This window comes from Schistocerca piceifrons, chromosome 4 (assembly GCF_021461385.2).
Source record: "Schistocerca piceifrons isolate TAMUIC-IGC-003096 chromosome 4, iqSchPice1.1, whole genome shotgun sequence".
NCBI classification, from domain to species: domain Eukaryota; kingdom Metazoa; phylum Arthropoda; class Insecta; order Orthoptera; family Acrididae; genus Schistocerca; species Schistocerca piceifrons.
Window position 1 is genome coordinate 114,576,420 of NC_060141.1, and position 18,822 is coordinate 114,595,241.

General features: G+C 40.3%; 1 protein-coding gene across 1 annotated transcript in view; it reads left to right on the forward strand.

The window, feature by feature from the left end:
* LOC124795407 (serine palmitoyltransferase 1) overlaps positions 1-18,822 on the forward strand; it is a 110,304-nt gene that overhangs the window by 44,471 nt on the left and 47,011 nt on the right. The window contains exon 4 of the mRNA XM_047259428.1: positions 8,690-8,852. Within this exon, the coding sequence (XP_047115384.1) occupies positions 8,690-8,852 (163 nt within the window). The remainder of the gene's footprint in view (positions 1-8,689; positions 8,853-18,822) is intronic.

Here is an 18,822-nt window from a genome sequence, read left to right on the forward strand (position 1 = left end):
AGTGAGTCCTTTTTCCCTCCAGATATGCCATGCAAAATAAATGAATTCCACATAGAAATTTCCAGCAAACAGTCAAAGGTTTTCTTATAATACTTCTTGCCTTGCTTTCTGGGTATTATATACAATGCCATTCTCTGATTGGCTCGATCCACTCTTCACAATTTCGGTGTAGTGAAGCACAAGCTTTGGCTTCATTATTTTCTTTGACCTTTTCTGAGTCTCCATCATATCCATAGTGTGGATAATTGAAAGAACTTGTCCTTTCATTGCAGTGCTAGAACTTTTCCTTGTGTTTCAGGTGCAATTTCCTTGTTTCACAATTTTTTTTATTTTGCAGAGATTTTGGCACCTCGTTCCAGGTTATTTTTGTTGTTCTATAACTACCAGTGGACTTCAAAATTAGCAAACCTGCTAACTGTGGGGATGTGTAAAAGTTGTGTGTCATTAGACAGTAATCTTACTTCAGGAATGGTTTTGCAAGTGTTATAACAACTAGTGATGACATTGGAAAATCAATAAAGTCTGAATTCAGCTTTGTCCCTTTCCCTGTGTAAATAATCAGGCGTCACTCATATCCACTAGGCAATTCACAAAGCATGTAGAATTTTATCCCAAATCTTGCTCTTTTCATCAGCATATATTGTACCCAACCCAGTTCACCCTTCTACAAAAGTAGACTTTCATCCATCGTAATGTCCCATTCAGGAACATACGAAGTTTTGAATTTGTTTTCAGGGTGTTGGTAGACTGGGCAAATTTTGTTCAGCTTTTTAGGATTTGGGTGATTTTCAGCATCATACATTTCATTACTAGAAAGCGGAAGGTACTTTTAGATTTGGAAAAACCTCTTGTAAGACATTATGTCATTGAAAAAAGGATTTGATATGCTTGCTCACCACAACCAGTACATTTGGAAAAACCTCTTGTAAGACATTACGTCATTGAAAAATGGATTTGATATGTTTGCCCACCATAACCAGTACATCAAATTCCTGAACAACACTTTGTAGAATGATTAGAACAAGGAAAATTCTAAGTGCTTCACATGAAGGCAACAAAACGTAACATCTGGTGGTTGAAACACATTGGCTGGCATATTTAATTGTTTCCACCTGTATCATTTCCATCAAATCCCTATCAAAAAAGTGTTCAAATACTTGAAGTTCATCCATCAACAAAAGGGATCTTATATCTGCGATTAGCAGTAAATGAAAATCTTGGTCGAGCACTATCAGGATTTGGCTCAACAACATGCCACACTCTAACCTGTGACCAGTCTATATCTTTGTCATTTTCCTCACTGGATGAATGTTCAAAAGAGTCATCACCAGATTCTGAAACAGAGATCTCTTCCTACTGCTCTTCCTTGCTGGAATAATCACTATTCATTTTAGAAAACTGCAAGCATACATAATACAACTGCACCAGAATGCTGTGAAACAAGACGGTAATGTTGCAACGACTTCACGAGCTCAAGCCAGTAGCAGTACACTGCAACAGAATGTGAACCTAGCTAGTGACAGCAGAAGGAACTACAACATTTATAATCAGACATGCAAAATTTGGGGCCCAAGTTATCTCGGGACAGTCAGTTAAGAGGTTAATATTCTGCATATTTTTGTGGAAACATGCCCAGTAACCAGTCATTCTGAAGGCCTCATCCTCTTCTCTTTCCTATCACTTATATATCTGTAGCATTTTCTGTACTTGCTAAAATTAAAATCCGTTGTTGAGAAATGCAGTTTGCAGGTGTTCTGGTTCCATTCACAGATTATCAGCAACCGAGATGGCATAGGTTCGGTGTATTAAGGTCCTCAAAATGCCCATCATTTGTGCTGGATGGTGGCAACTAGTAGCTTGTAAATACAAGTCTGTATGAGTGGGCTCCAGGAACACTGAATGTCCAAGCATGCCATTGCTCTTATGTCACACCGAGACATTTAAAAACAGCAAACAATCTTCTTTATACATCTTCATAGCAAATTTGGTGTTTTCATGTACGGAGTTCAAATGTTGGAGGAATCCTCGGAGACTGTCCAAACCATGAGGCCAGACTACAAAAGTACCATCATTGTATCGCCAAAATACTGTCACTTTTGAAAAAGCTGAGGCAAATGCTCGCTCCTCAAAACCTATAAATAGGTTGGCCACCAGGGGTAACAAGGACTTCCCATGGCAACACTGTCAAGTTGTTCGAAAAACTATTTTCAAAAATCCATCAAGGAGAGAGTATGCTCAAACAATGCTCTAATGACAGCTCCAAAACATTTGCTGATGAGGCATAGTGAGCCCACAAGAGGCGCATTTGTAAAAAGTGAAATGACCTCAAAACTGACCAAAAAGTCGTTGCTTTCCAGACTTAGGTGACTTAAGTCTGCTGATAAAATCAGCAGAGTTTCTTAAACGATGTGGACACTTGCTTACAGTGGGTTGGCCAAATCACAGGTGGCTACTCGAAACAGGATGTAGAGACAAAATACAGGAATATAAATCTGTTGACCACATGTAATACACTGAGGCATGAAAAAAATATGAATGCCTACACCCTTTTGATATAATGACCAATTATGAAAAGTCACAGCTTTCATCACAATACCTCAGTTTTTTTCAAACCAGTTCTACTACTGCCCTCCCCTCTTGTGTTTCCTGTGGCACCATCTTCGGAAACCAATTCTCGCACACAGCCAGAGAAGTAGCTCCCTCCTATGGCATTTACCAGTGAGTCCCATCTCCCGGAAAACCACAGATGAGAGGCTCAACACCAGCCAGTGGTTGAAGGAACTGTGGCATGTGGGTTCCAGGGCTGCCCACTCTTTATCTGTCCCCATGCTTCCAGAATGAGATTTTTCTCTCTGCAGCGGAGTGTGCACTGATATGAAACTTCCTGGCAGATTAAAACTGTGTGCTGGACCGAGACTCGAACTCGGGACCTTTGCCTTTTGCGGGCAAGTGCTCTACCATCTGAGCTACCCTAGCATGACTCATAACCCGTCCTCACAGCTTCAGTTCTGCCAGTACCTCGTGTCCTACCTTCCAGACTTCACAGAGAGCTCCTGTCCCCATGCTTATTGCACATAGGCCCTCGAGAATCTCGATCACCAAAGACTACAAAGGCGAAGAAGAATCGAGGGAAGGCTACTCCACTGACCTCAGAGGCACCAGATTTCCCCCCCCCCCCCCCCCCCCCCCCACACACACACACACACACAGCCAGTTTCTGAAAGCCAATCAGCCAATCACCACTGATGTCTTTCCATCACCATTGATGACAGGCAGTGATCCTGGGACTTGGCCATGTTTGCCTGTCCCCTTAACCACCTAACCTGGACACCCATAAAGGGAACATTGATTGGAACTGTATTGAATATTACTATCACCTGCCTGAATTACAGTACCTTATTTCCTCATCTTCTGCAATTTACATTGGTCTGTAAGAAACACGCATGACAGATGAGCATTCCCCAACACACTGAGGGCACTGTGCATTCTGTCATAAGTGTGCTGGAACCGAGAGGTTATCTATAGAGTCTGTACATTGATTTGCACAAATGTCGGTAGTGAGTGGATTCCCCTTCATACGACAGTTGCAACAGAGGACTTCAATGTGCACCACATTCTATGGGAGAGTACCATTTCATCTGGCAGGGGCCTCCAATTGACAAGCTCCTTACAGACCATAATCTGTGTCTCCTCAATGGCAGTGCTTCTCCCCACTTCAGTGCTGCCCATGATACTTATTCAGCTATTGACCTAACAATCTTTTCCCCAGTCTTGTGACTTCACATCGTACTCCGCGGACCAATCTTACCTCTTTTACACATTTTCATGCTATGTGACGATCCTTGTGACAGTGATCACTTTCCAGTGATCCTTCACTTCCTTGCCACCACTAGATGGATCAACTACCACACTGGGTTCTTCGAAGAGCTGATTGACAATTGTATGCCTCTGCTGTTACCTTGGCCCCCACTCTGCAGATTGGTTCGACAAGGTTGTGCAGGACACCTCCGATGTTATCACTTATGGCACTGGAACTGCTATTCTCCATTCCACAGGTCCCCTCCATTGCCAGCCAGTGCCCTGGTGGACAAAAGACATTTCAGCAGCTGTTCAGGATTGCCAAGGAGCCCTGCAATGTTTTGAGGTACTTCCTTCACAGGCCAACCTTATCACTTCAAAGCATAATCATGCTAAGGCTCACTATCTAATCAAACACATTAATAAGGAATGCAGGGACCACTATGTCTCCTCCCTGGGATATGCCTCATCATTCCAGCTGAAGATCAACCTCCATAGCCTTCTGGGCCACCACAGAGCCGCATCTGTACTGGGTTTCTTACTTAGTGATAGTCTCTGTACTCATGCATCACCTCTTGCTGAACTCATTGTGACCCACTCTGCAATGGTGTTGGTATTCTTTTCTTATGCAGCTGCCTCCTGGATATGCATGAGCGATGAATTGAAGACATCCATGTCTGCTCTGCCCCTTGGCATGCCAAAGTGAACAAAGAACCATTCATTGACTGGTAATTGCTTAAGGCTCTTGTCTCATCTCATGATTTACCCCAGGTCCTGATTCCATTCACATTCATATGATGCAACATATTAGTGTTCCTCAACGGTTACAACTCTTCAGAGTCTTCAAATGTATTTGGCTTGACAAAGTCTTCCCTTCAAAATGGCGAGATAGCACCAACATTCCAATCCTTAAGGTAGGCAAAAGCCCAACCAACATCCATTGACAGTTATTGGGTGATTATCCTCACGACCATGCTCTGCAAACTGTTTGAAATGGCAGTTGTACATTGCTTGTGCTGGTCCTCAAATCTTAGAGCCTTTTGTCTCCCTACCAGTGTGGTGTGTGGGAGGGGCAATACATAACTGACCATCTGGTTAGGTTGGAAATGGCAGTCCGACAGGCTTTTTCTAATTGCCGACATTTCATTGCAGTATTTTTCAACCTACTTATGGCTATGACACTGCTTGACGCCATCACATTTTACTTACCATACGTGATGGGCTTTTGAGCCTCATTACTCATTTTTTTCTGTCAGTTTTTATCCCACTGGTTGTTCCATGTTACAGCTGGCACTTCACACAGATTTCTACAGATCCGAGAGAACGACATCATACAGGGCTCCATGCTGGGTGTCACGCTTTTCCTCAATGCCATTATTGAGCTAGAGATCTCTGTTGGCGATATGGTCACCCCTACACTATGTGTTGATGACTTTTGTGTTTGGCACAGCTCCCACAGCCTTGGCTGTGTGCCAATTTCAAGGCACGATGCCACAGGTCTCTGCTTGGATTCTTCACCATGGTTTCCAGTTCTCTTCTGCAAAAACAAGGGCTGTGTATTTTTGTCATTGTACCACAGTTAATCCTTACTCAGAACTTTACTTGGTTACACAGCATCTGGACATTGTTCCACAGTCCCAATTTTGAGACTCACCTTTGATAAGAAGCTGAATTGGCTCACCCACATTTGTCAACTAAAGACTAACTGCACACAAAAGCATAAACCTCTCTGCTTCCTTGCCCACATCTCTTGGAGTGTAGATCACGCTACTCTCCTTCATATCTACCAGGTTCTGCTCTAGTCTCACCTGGACTATGGTTGCCAGGTTTATGGCCTCAACACCCTCAGCTTTGAAGTTGTGAGACCCATTACATATTCCATCATCATGGAGTGTGACTGGCCGCTAAGCACCTTCCAGATTAGTCCCATAGACAGTCTCCTTGTCAAAGTATTGATCTTCCTTCTACAGTTCTGACAGTACCAACTGTTGCTTGTCACTCTTCCTTCATTTCTCCCAGAAATAATCCACTGTTGTATGTCGTCTCCACATTTGTCATACCAGACCAACCCATAATTTTGTTTTACTTTATGTTCCACCACCGTATTGTTGTTGTGGAGCCTTATTGACAGTCGCTTATATGATGGTAGAATGTTCCCTCCTCCTGGCTCTCCATGTTGAGTCTGGTCATGATCAAAACAAATTGCAAAATGATTTACATAAGGTATCTGTATGGTGCGAAAATTGACAGTTGACCCAAAATAATGAAAAGTGTGAGGTCATCCACATGAGTGCTAAAAGGAATGTGTTAAACTTTTGTTAGACAATAAATCAATCAAATCTAAAGGCCGTAAATTCAATTGAATACCTAGGGATTACAATTATGAACAACTTAAATTGGAAAGAACACACTGAAAATTTTGTGGGGTAGGTAAACCTAAGACTGCATTTCATTGGCAGAGCACTTAGAAGATGCAAAAGGTCTACGATAGATACTGCCTGCAAAACGCTTGTCCGTCCTCTTTTGAAGTACTGCTGCTTGTTGGGGAATCCTTACCATAAAGTTCAAAGAAGGCAGCATGTTGTGTATTATCAAGAAATAGGGGAGAATGAGTCATGGACATGATACGGGATTTGGAGTGGGTATCATTAAAACAAAGGCATTTCTCATTGTGAAGGGATCTTTTCATGAAATTTTGATCATCATCTTTCTCCTTTGAATGCAAAAATATTTTGTTGTTACCGACCTATACAGGGAGAAATGATCAACATAATAAAATAAGGGAAATCAGAGATCGTACAGAAAGATATAGTTTTTTCTGCATGCTGTGCAAGAGTGGAGTAATAGAGAATTATTGTGAAGGTGGTCCAATGAACCGTCTGCCAGGCATTGTGGGGTGATTTGTAGAGTAGCCATGTAGCTGTAGATGTCAGTGGATTCTTTGCCTCTCGTATTGGTGTCGACTCACAGCCAATTGAACTGGTTCTCCGTCTTCTCCATGACAGTGATTTTTGTTCTCAGATATAATATTTTAAAATCCCTGCAGGGGGGGGGGGGGGGGGGGGGGAGGTTCTGGGGGATCATGCGTGCTTTGTCTGCTGCCTTCGTCTTCGCTCCTATCCTTTGTTTTATTGCTTTAGGCAGTTTGCCTCTTTCTTCCACAACCTCTTTTCTGCTGTAGAAGTCGCACTCAGTTGATTAGTGGGTACTATCCTCCTCTTTAATGTCTTGCTGATTAGTGAGTGCTATCCTCCTCTTTAATGTTTGGCTATGTTGGACTGGGGGTGGAACAGCTGTGGGAGAGCCTGCCCCTTCGCATGCAACGCCTATGGGGGAGACACTCATATGACATCCCAATTGATGTTCCTTAAATTTTTGAGCTTTTCCCTTTTCCTTTTTTGGATCTCTTCACTAGAAGGCATTCTGTAGTCTGTAGCTGCCTTCACCCTTAATGGGTTGCGGGTGTCAGATGCGGGTGGGTTTTCTCTCGCTATGGCTGAGCCCTGGGAGACAAGGACATTCATAACTGGAGACAAAGGGCGCCTGCAGCCTCCTCCTAGCTCTCAGGGAAAGGAAAAACTATAGTGTAGTCAGGTGTTTCTCTTTCAAAAAAATATTACACAGGTCTTTAACATGATTAGAACTGGAACTTATTTATGGCTGCTTTTAAGTTGCCATTCATCTTCCAGAATATTGAAAATACTCCATACCCCCAGTTGTAGCTCCCCTTCCCCCCCCCCCCCCCCCTTCCCCCCCCTCCCCCCCCTCTACAAACTACACTATGGGTGTCCGTACTGGGAGACCACTAGCCTGCCGTAACCTACATGCCTATCCAGTCCATATACTGTTACTTCTCTGTAAATCGTTTTTTCAGCTCTGGCATCACTATTACCTTCAATGCATTGCTTGTACCACTCCTGCATACGTTCCTCATCCAAACACATTCCTGGTGGACACCACTATCTCCGTATCAATGAACTCTTGACCGAGGTATTGATGACCTTGCTGGTTGGTCCCTTACCCACAGTCAACCAACTAAGAAAAAACTTGGTGCTCATGGGATCTATTAAAGATGACTTAAAGTTGTGTAAGGCACATGTTAGCAGGATTCCATGTGAACAGGCCAAATCTTGTGTTGGACAAATGATGTTCAGGATCACAGCATCGAACATCAGAACCATATCAATCGGGATCGTGGCTTTCAGTTAGATTCTGCATGGAATTCTGTCATAGAAAAACAGATGCACAGCACAGCACACAGACTTGCAGAAGAAGCATATGCACTAAAACAATGTATGCACAGCTTCAACTGGGTACACCACACATGTACTTGTGAGGCCTTAAATACAGGAGCTCAGTGCATTTTTTCCAGCATTCACCTGAGGATGGCCAGAAAACTGAAATATCTTGGCAGCAAGATGCAGACATCTGGCAGTTTGTCCAAAATTTCATGGAACAATCTGTATGCTGGGGGCTTTTTAAATTTCACATGAAAACTTCTTGCTTAGAAAGAACAAAGCGATATCAAATATTTTTGATATATGATTTTCATGCTGATAGTGTGACACACTAATTGGTGCATACATAACATGAAATTCATTACTCCAAGTTTAAAAATATTTCAATATATTTCATTACAAGAAAAGAGGACTGTACAAAATGTTTTACTTCCGCTTTTAGCAGTAATACAGGGATCACTTTGTTGTAAGGACACTCATTAAGTTTGCAAGAAGGGTGGTTCTTACTGTTAATTGTAAGCTTTTTTGATGTATGTTACCAAATATATCTATGCACATACATCTCCATTTTTGGAGTAGCATGTTTAACTTCCACACCAGGACTCATGTTGGCGTCCATGTTTAAGGTGATGTCCTTGTCTTCTTTGTTTAAGGCTGGAAAGTACATAACATTAAGTGGACATCATTGCTTGAATTTGGCTTCCCACAATTATCTGGGATTTATTGGAAATACAGAAATTGAAGAATGTGCTGTTCGGACTTTAAGGAAATATGGTGTTGGTTCATGTGGTCCAAGAGGATTCTATGGGACTGTTGGTAAGATCTGACTCTCTTGAAAGTTCTCTGTTTCTTATAAAATTTCAGTAATGTGTATTAAAAGGTACTATTTCATCCATAGTTTTGTACAGGTTGGAGATTAATGATGTTAGAAGTATTGAATACACACAAAACTCTTGACTGAACACAACTAAGTAAAAATCATTTTTAAATTATTCCATTAAACACAGAAATTGACAATTGTTGGTGGTGTGGATTTATTTAAAAAATTATTAGCACCTATGGGACAAGATTCAATGAAAATTTTTTAACTGTAGGACATAAGTAACGTATCATGACTTTATTGTAATTGAATAATGACGATCCATTCAACATCCGCTGCTGGACTGTGTTTTTGGTCTTCATCCATAAACATCCATGTTGCTCCTGCATGTTTCTAATGTCACTATCCCCCATTCATTGGGTCATAGTCTTGTGAGTGTGTGTTATGTGGACTGCAACTCAACATAGTACTTCCTTTCTCCTCCTACTACCTGGTCATCCAGCTACAAGTTCCACACACCTCCATTTCATGCTCATTATGGTTCATAATTATTTCATCAATTTCAGTTTGTTTTTGTGAGGGTCTCCCCCTCCTCAGCAGTTTCCAATGTCAGTGAGCTTCTCTCCATTTCTGCTGTAGAACCATGCCCCCCCCCCCCCATTTTTTGAATAATTTAGGCATTGAAAGTTCATGTCTCACTGCCCTCATTATCAGAAGCTTTGTATGAAAAACTTGTCCATTCTACTAAAACACTCTAGGCCATTTATACTTTCCTGTTATAATCAGACCATTCATTTTTAATTATACTGTATACAAGAACACAACTGGTGTTATGACTTCATACAGTTTTCTTTTTGATGTGTCCGTTGAACGTTAGATTAGTCTTATTGTAATTACTTTTTAGACCTATTTTTAAGCTTGCCGTATTAAGTTTTTTCATTTATTGTTGAAATACATCTAGTTTAGTTGACAGTACAATTTCATCAGCAAAGTAAAGGTTGCTTTATCACATCCTCTTTCCCTGTTTTCCCAGTTTAACAATTTGAAAACTTCCTTTGGAATTGCTGAGAGTAGTTCTGGTGATACAGAATCTCCTTGCCTGCTCCTTTCATTTCTAATTTCACACTATTGTGATGAAATCAGAAACTATTGTTCATATAATTTTTCTTTAGTATACTGACTTAAGTTTAATTTTTACCTTGCTTCTCAAGGGCTGTTAGTACAGATTTTTTCGAAACTGAGTCAAATGCTTTCTCATAAACAATGAATCCCAGGAACAGTGATGATTTATACTCATTGATCTGTACCATAATTATGTTAATATTTTGTTCTACTATGGTCTAACCACTGCTAAAACCAGTGTGTTCTTTTGCTTGATTAAATCCAGTTTTTTTCCTATGTGGCTGGTGATAATTCTAAGAATATCTGGCTGATATGACGTGTTGTTTGTTTGTCTCATTTCTTCAGAAGTATAATGGTTACATTAACTGTAATTAAATATAATGTGTCAAATCATTAAAGAAACATTGGATGACTACATATATCAGAGTCACACCAAAATGGAGAAAGGACTTGCACAAAATAGCCAGAAAAAAGTAATGAAATCAGTACGGAATATTGCTAAAAGAAAGCCAGGGATAGAAGCCACAGAAGATGACATTACTTCTGTTCAAGAGAATAGAAGGATTGTAAAAGGATGTTCATATGTGACAGATATTTTTAATCATCAATTTTTAAAAATAGATCAGAAAATTGGTGCAAGTAGTTCAGAAGAGAAACCAAAACAGTGAACTGAAGACGCAACACAGATATTTCATGAATTAAAAATTAATCTCCCATCCCAATCTAAAATAAGGAAGATTGCCACAAAGTTATAAAGTAAAAGTTCAAATATAGTGGATAATATCTCCAATAAGACACTAAAAGTTTGTGGCCCTGTAATTTGTAATGTTCTTAGTCATTTATGTAATGCATCATTAACACAGGGTGTTTTTCCTGAAAGATTAAAGTATGTAATTTTTAGGCCTCTTATAAAGCAGGCGATTTCGCAGATGTTAATAACTAGCACCCAGTGACACTCCTTAAATCAATTTGTAAAAATTTTGAGAAGGTAATGTACTCCAGTGCTGTTACCCACCTGTGCAATATCGAGATACTTAACCTATCATAGTTTTAACTTCAAAAGGGGCTGTTCTACTGAATAAGCTATTTATATATTTGATGAGAACATAATAAAATCTTTAAATGATAAAATATCATCAATTGGTTTCATTTGTGAGTTATAGAAGGCATTTGGTTATCTTAGTCATGATATTCTGTTAGAGAAGTTAAGTTTTGTGGAATACATAGTTCAGTAAATGCCTGGTTTAATTCTTAATTAAGAAGCAGAATGCAGGAAGTTACTCTAGGCTGTTCAAGTAATACAAAGAGGGAACCACACCATCAGCACGGGGAGGAATTACAATTGGAGTCCTACAGGGCTCGGTCATAGGCCCACTGATGTTCCTGCTTCGTGTTAATGAGCTGCCATTTTATTTGAATTGGGAGACAGAATTAGCCCTATTTGCAGGTAATACAAGCATTGTTGTAAAGCCAAGCAAAGAACCAGTAACAAGGAAAATGTTAAATGATGTGTTTTTTTAAAGTTAGTAAATGATTTTGCACAAATGGGCTAGCTTTAAACTTTGATAAAACACAAATTATTCAGTATTGTACTGCAAAAAATATTCCACCTCCTATTACTGTAGTATATCAGTGAGAAACAATAAACTAGGTAGAAAATGGTAAGTTATGAAGTGTGCTTTGTGATGATAAATTAAAATAGAAACACCACGTAGTAGACCTGCTAAAACATTTTGGTTTAATTTCTTTTGCCGTAATAATTATGGTCAACTTGTGGATAGAGAAAGCAGTTAGTTAACATTTTTTGCATATCTTCATATATTGATGTAGTGTGGGATAATATGCTGGGTTAACTCCTCAGTTAGACAAAAAATATTCACTGCACAAAAGAAAGTAATAAGAGTTATGTATGGTGTTCACACACAAACATTTTGCTGGTATCTCTTTAAACAACTGAAAATATTAACCACAGACTCAGAGTACATTTATTCATTTATGAAATTTGTTATCAATAATCCATCTATGTTCGAGAGTAAGAGATACACACAAGTGCAACACCAGAAGGAAAAACGATCTTGTTACCCTTTAATGAATCTAACTTTTGCACAGAAATGGGTAAAATATGTGGCTATAAATCTCTGGCAATCTACCCTTGGAAATGAAACGTCAGGCAGCTAGCAGAAATGTTTAAAAATGTAGATAAGGAGCTGCCTTTTTAGCAGCTGCTTCTGTAACTCAGAGGGATTGTTGCATAGAGATAGCATGTGTCCATGTAAATATTATTTTTTACTTAGATGTCTAGAAGTGTTCTAAGTTTCTTCTCTTGACATATTCTACATCAAAATGTTTATCATGAATTTGATCTGTAGAACAACTATGTAACATTATTCTTCTTGAAGTTGAAACTTATTCTCATGTCTGTGTTTGGTAACAAATAAATTTGTTTTTGGATGGGATCAGCCTTGAGTAAACACATTTTTCTTTTTCTTACTTTTTACCCATACATGTTTAGCTGAAATTACAGCATCAGTGTGTGATAATAAGAAAGGAGGAGAAAATCCACTGATGAAGCTGTAACATCGGCTAAACATACTGTACACAAGAAGAAATGAAATTGAACAGTTTGAAAATCCAGGATGGAATGTCACAATATGATGGAAATGACGGTTGTAACTCACCATATAGCGGAGATGAATCTATCTGCAACTCGGAATAAAAAAAAAAAAATCTTTGGTCAAGGCAGATTCCATCCAAAAACAAATTTAACAGCTTTATTTTAGTTAATAGGTATTGCTGTCCTCTGGAAATCTATAAACAATATTATCTTTTCTTTCTGTATTTTCTTGCCTGCAACTTTAACTGTTTCTATTAAAACACCATCTCCCAGTGCCTTTCTTTTCTTCATACCCCACATGGCTTTGTACACTCCATCTGGCATTAGTTTCTCATAATTTTCATCACTTGCTATATGTGTTTCTGATTTATCTCTTTCAGTGAAATCTGGGACTGCTTGTACAATGTCCTTTTTGTTGATGTTTCTTGTGCCATCTGCCATCTTAGCTAATTAAACACCATGTCTGCACAACAAGAATTTCTGTTCTGTTTCTTTGTATTTTCATGGTTTTTCAGTTATTTCTATTATCAAATTTTCATTGTATTTTCCAACATCCTCTTGAAGACATTGTTTAATTCGGCATATGTTGTAATGTTCCTAATATCTTTCTTTTTTTTTTTTTTTTTACACTCTCATCTTATCATTAATAATTGCTGTGTTTGATTTACATTTTTCTTTTCTTGTGCATACTTCATACTACCTCATAAAATTGTTTGTTGTTTGCCTAAGTCCTTCATTAACCCTTTGACTGCTGTATTGTGAACTCATTGGATGTACTTCAGGACTCGTCTCTCAAAATTCCTTGGCTTTTTTGTTGTTCTGGGCTGCACATAGGCTCTTGAAGACTTAGGAGTATCCATTCACAATATTTACTCTCCATGCTGCAGTATTTAACAACATTTAGTCTCACAACAAAGCACAACAACATAAAAGTCTACTAAACACTGAATGTATTATGAAATATCACCTATTATATTTGCACCAAACAATGAATTTGTATACAGTACACTGAAATGCCATTTTTATGGGTTTTGGAGCAAATGATTAAAGTTTTTCGAGAATCCTCCAGCAGCACAGTAATCAAATGGACCTCTTATTATACCACAGCTAAAAGATAAACAACCATATGTCTGAAAAATTCAACAGCATTTCAACTTACTAATTACAGATTGCCACTGAACTGCTGTAGCAGTCAACAGCACAGGGCATGGTGCACTTCGACTGCTGAGGTAGCCAGTTGCATTCAAAAAAACTGAATAAGCACCCCTTTATCCTTGTCTGCATAATCTTTGTTTCCTAAGATGCTGCACTTGTTGGTTAATTTAACCTGCCAATATGAACTGTCCAAAAAGCATTTTAGCGTGCCCCCCCCCCCCCCCCCCCCATGACTCTCATCATTTGTATTTTTCTTATTGGAAACTACTTTCTCAGTATTCTTTTGACCACAGAAAATCACTACGTCCAACTGCCTGTTTAACAGAGGTAAAAGTAAATCTACATTCTCAGTAGAGCACACTACCTCTCCAACCACAAATGGGACAGTTCGGCGTGTGTGCACTTTTCAATCTTCCAACATGCCTTTAAGGGTTGTTTTAAGCATAGGCCATGTGTACATTTTATTTAATAACAAGAAGTGTTATCAACAGTGGAAGTTGGCTACAAAGGTATCATGTACCATGACGACACCATTTGAACATTCAGCTGCTATTTGAGTTACAAAACGACAAAGACCTGCTTCATAATGATTGCCTACAGTCAAAAACACGAGCCCACTACGTAATGGATTGAAGATACCCCAGATGAGAATGATACAAAACCATGTGCTGCCTCTTGGGAGGCAATTGGGAGGGCTGTGTAATGTTAGGTGGTATACAACCATTTCCACAGTGTCAGATCAGCCTTTAGGGATCTATTGCAAACAACAGTGCAAAGCTTCCAACACTTTTGTGCACTATGGTGGTTTGCAAGGGAACACCTGCAATAGAATTTAGGGCAACAGCATTTGGTTCTCTTCACCAGCAAATAGACGAATTCTCTGATGTTTGATGATTCTCATGTAAGTGGGTGGAGGTGGAGGGGTACCAATGCACATCTCTTACATGCACTTACATGGGTTCAGCAGGGATGTTCAGCCCAGCATCTTGACTGAGTATCTGATATGTCTTGTCACTACGAAGAGGGTTTTGTTGGTTGGTGCAGTAATGCAGCAGGGTTCTCCAATCTACTGTTCAGACTTACAACCAACATTAGTCTTTCAAGACGATAAAGCATGAGCAGACTGTGACCACCTCATGAACACTTTCGTTCGGCAGGTGTAAATCAAGCTACTGACATGAACTCGACTGAGCATTCTTGAGTATGGTTGAAACTTGCAGAACATTACAAGAGTTCTCTTCACATGCTCGGTGACCTAAGGAGGATGCCCATCAAAAAGTGGATAAGCATAGGCTTTAGCAACAACACTTTGACCTAGTTAGGGAGTGTACGCTACAGAAGATGCATGTTACAATCCACAGGCTGGAGCAACATGTTACTGAACATTATCATGTTCTCTTGCAGCAGATATTATTTCCATACATGCATCTGCTGTAGCATATAGCCCCTAACTAGGTCAAAGTGTTGTTGCTAAAGCCTATGCCTATCCACTTTGTGATGGGCATCCTCCTGAGGTAACAGAGCATGTGAAGAGAAGTCTTGCAACGTTCTGTAAGTTTCAACTATACTCAAGAACGCTCAGTCGAGTTCATGTCAGTAGCTTGATTTACACCTGCCAAATGAAAGTGTTCATGAGGGTGGTCACAGTCTGCTCACGCGTTATCGTCTTGAAAGACTAATGTTGATTGTAAGGCTGGACAGTAGATTGGAGGACCCTACTGCATTATTGCACCGGCCAACAAAATCCTCTTCATAGTGACAAGACATATCAGATACTCAGTCAAGAAGCTGGCCTGGACATCCCTGCTGAATCAGGATCCACATTCGTGGGTACCACATATTAGATCCCTCCCCAGTTTAACTGGCCCATAGGGAACAGGACAGGTGGACATTCCTGCAAACAGCTTGATCACAAGTGAGACCTTTTCTGTCAGCAGGGAAGGGAGTGCCACACCTGGGAGCAGTAGTTCAGCCTCTATAGGCTTCCACTAGTTTTAGCCATTCTAGGAGCAGAGACTGTTCTCATGCTTCACCAAGGGTTGAGATGAGTAGCTTTGGTGAGTAGAATGTGGTAGCCTGGTGGACAGGACTTGTGATGGCAAGGTCATGCCAGGCAGTGTGAGTCATGTAGTTTTTGTGGCTGCACCCAGTTTGTGTTGCACTACTTTCTCTTGTTCGGCAACTACTTCAAACAGTTGAAACCCGTATGACCAGTGATGACCCTTTGAGTCTACTCCAGTGTATCTGCGAGTGCAGACCGTACGTTAGCACATGTGTGGCCTTGTGGGCTGTGCTCACTGGTTTGGGCCCATCACCATTTTGTTCTTTTAAAACATGAAAATCCTGACTAACTGCTCTACTTCAAAGTTTCATGCAAAGTGAAAAGAGGTTGTGGTCATGTGTGTTAAGCTGTCTCTTTCGAAAAGGAACAGAACTCAGCCAGTGTGAACTGTAGGCCATTGTCAGATATAAATGCATGTGGTGCTCCCTCTATAGTTAAAACTGTCACTAGTGCCTAGATTGTAGCTGCTAATGACATCTGAACAACAAAGAAAGTTAAAGAAAGCATCCACCACAAGTAACCATGTAGTCCCCTTTAACAGGCTTCTGAAGGTGAGATGACACCTTATCAATGCCTGTACCTCAATATCCCCCAGTGTGCCTTGTGTAGTAGCTTGAGGGTTTTAGGTTGAAACATAGTCAGGATTATCACCTGGCACTCGGACTCCTCTGTGACCAGCAGGTGTTTGTGGATGGATATATCAGTGACGCATAAAAAATAGGTCTGTAGTATCAGTTTCATAGCTTTGGGTAGATGGTCTGACCAACTGAAACATGCCTAATGTTTTACTTCGCTGAGTTTGAGGTCCAGATCTGTGAGTCTACCCACCTGCTAGGTCTTCACAGTTAATTTGTCCTCCATGTTCCTAATGCTTTTGTGAAGATGGAGACAAAGTGACTCTTGCTTTTTGAAATTATTATCTGAAACCACAAATAAATGCAACAGGGCTTTGGTGTGGTGAGCTGTGGGCTTGGGTCAGCAGTGACATTTCGTAATGGTAGTTGCTAAAAAAACTATGCCAATTACAGTAATCATTGCACCATCTTATCAAGTGGGTTTGCTCAGGGTAAAAAAAGTGAAATTAGTTATTTGTGGTCTGTGATCAGGTGGAATTTTGTTGCATGTGAGATGCAGAAGCTTTTGATACTAGAAATAACAGCCAGTACCTTTTTGTATTTGGCTGTAATTCACTGTGCAGCTGTTAATGTTTTATATACTATTCAATTGGAGCCCCATGTCGGTGAATTTACTTGACATTATTGCAGTGTATCTGTTACCAGGACTAAATACTTTCATGGTGTAAACTTGGGCAGGCAGAAAGCAGACTTCAAATCAACACTTTCTGAAAAGTAATGGTTTACTGAAATTTGATTCCCTTTCTTTTAAGCTGTTGGGTGGGTGGGTGGGGGGGGGGGGGGGGGTGAAATCAGTGTAGCATTTGATGTATTAATTTACCTTACCCAGGAACTAACAACTGGAACTCCTTAAAACATTTAGGTGTAGTTGTTTCAATGTGGGTTGATGCATGTGTGAGACCATATTTGTTCAACATATGGTTGAGGTACTGAACACTCGGGTGGAAATATCTATACTTACCTATTTTATATTTGAACCCACCTAGTAACTCTAGGTTTGTTAAATAACTGTTATAAGTTGTTGAGGAGATACTCCTGAATAGATACAGAGACTATTGCCATGCAAATACACTGACAGAAAAAAAATAGCAACAGCAAAAAATAATTAATGCTGAGTAATAAAATTTCGGGAATACATTTGTTGAGGTAACATATTTAAGTGATTAACATTGCAAGATCACAGGTTAATGTAAGTGCAAAATAAAGCATTGCAAATGTGAAATGCTGGTACATTAATAACCAGTTTAACCACCAGAATGTTGAATGCAAGCAAACAGCTGTACAGGCATTGTGTTGTACAGATTCCATATGTCGGTTTGTACGATGGAGTTCCATGCCTGTTGCACTTGGTTGGACAAGACAGGGACGGTTAAAGCTGTTTGTGGATGACACTGAAGTGGTTGTCCAGTGATGTCCCATATGTGTTACATTGAAGACAGATCTGATGTTTGAGTAGGCCAAGGTAACGTGTTGATACTCTGTGGAGCATGTTGATTTACAGCAGTAGTATGTGGGCGAATGTTGTCCCATTAGAAAAACTTCCTGGAATGCTGTTCATGAATGGCAGCACAACAGGTCAAATCACCAAATTGACATACAAATTTGCAGTCAAGGTGCTTTGGATAACCACAAGAGTGCTTCTGCTGTCACATGAAATTGCTCCCCAGACCATAACTCCAGGTGTTAGTCCAGTTTGTCTAGCAAGTAGACAGTTTAGTTGCAAGCCCTCAACTGACCTCATTCTAAACAACACAAAAAAATCACTGGCACTGAGACAGAACCAGCTTACTTCAGAAAACACAACAGACCTCCACCCTGCCCTCCAATGAGCTCTTGCTTGACACCACTGAAGTCACAAATGGTAGTGGTTTAGGCTCAGTGGAATGCATGCCACAGGGCCTTGAAGTAAACGATGCGTAACAGTTTGCTGTGTCACTGTAGTGCGAACTGCTGCCCAGATTGCTGCTGGAGATGCAGTATGATGTGGAAGAAAGGGAAGGAATGAATGATACCAGCTGCATCGGGACTTTAAGCGGAATCAGCAGCGGCAAGTGAAAATGTGTGCTGGACTGGGACTCAAACCCAGGATCTCCTGCTTAGTAGGCAGTTACGTTAACAATTGCGCCACCAGGACACAATGTGTGTCACAGATTTGTGGACTGTCTTGGCACACTCTGGCCAGCAAGCATTCCTATTGAGCACCATCTACCTGCAATCCCCGTTCAAGTCTTCCATGGTCACTAATTTTAGATTCCCACTGGAGGCCAAATGTCAATGTGCATATGCACTGAAGGTTGTGGGTTCATTGCCCATCTGGGTGAATCAGTTATATGAATGTGTGGTGTCTGTTCTTTCTATGGCTGAAAACATAATACAGA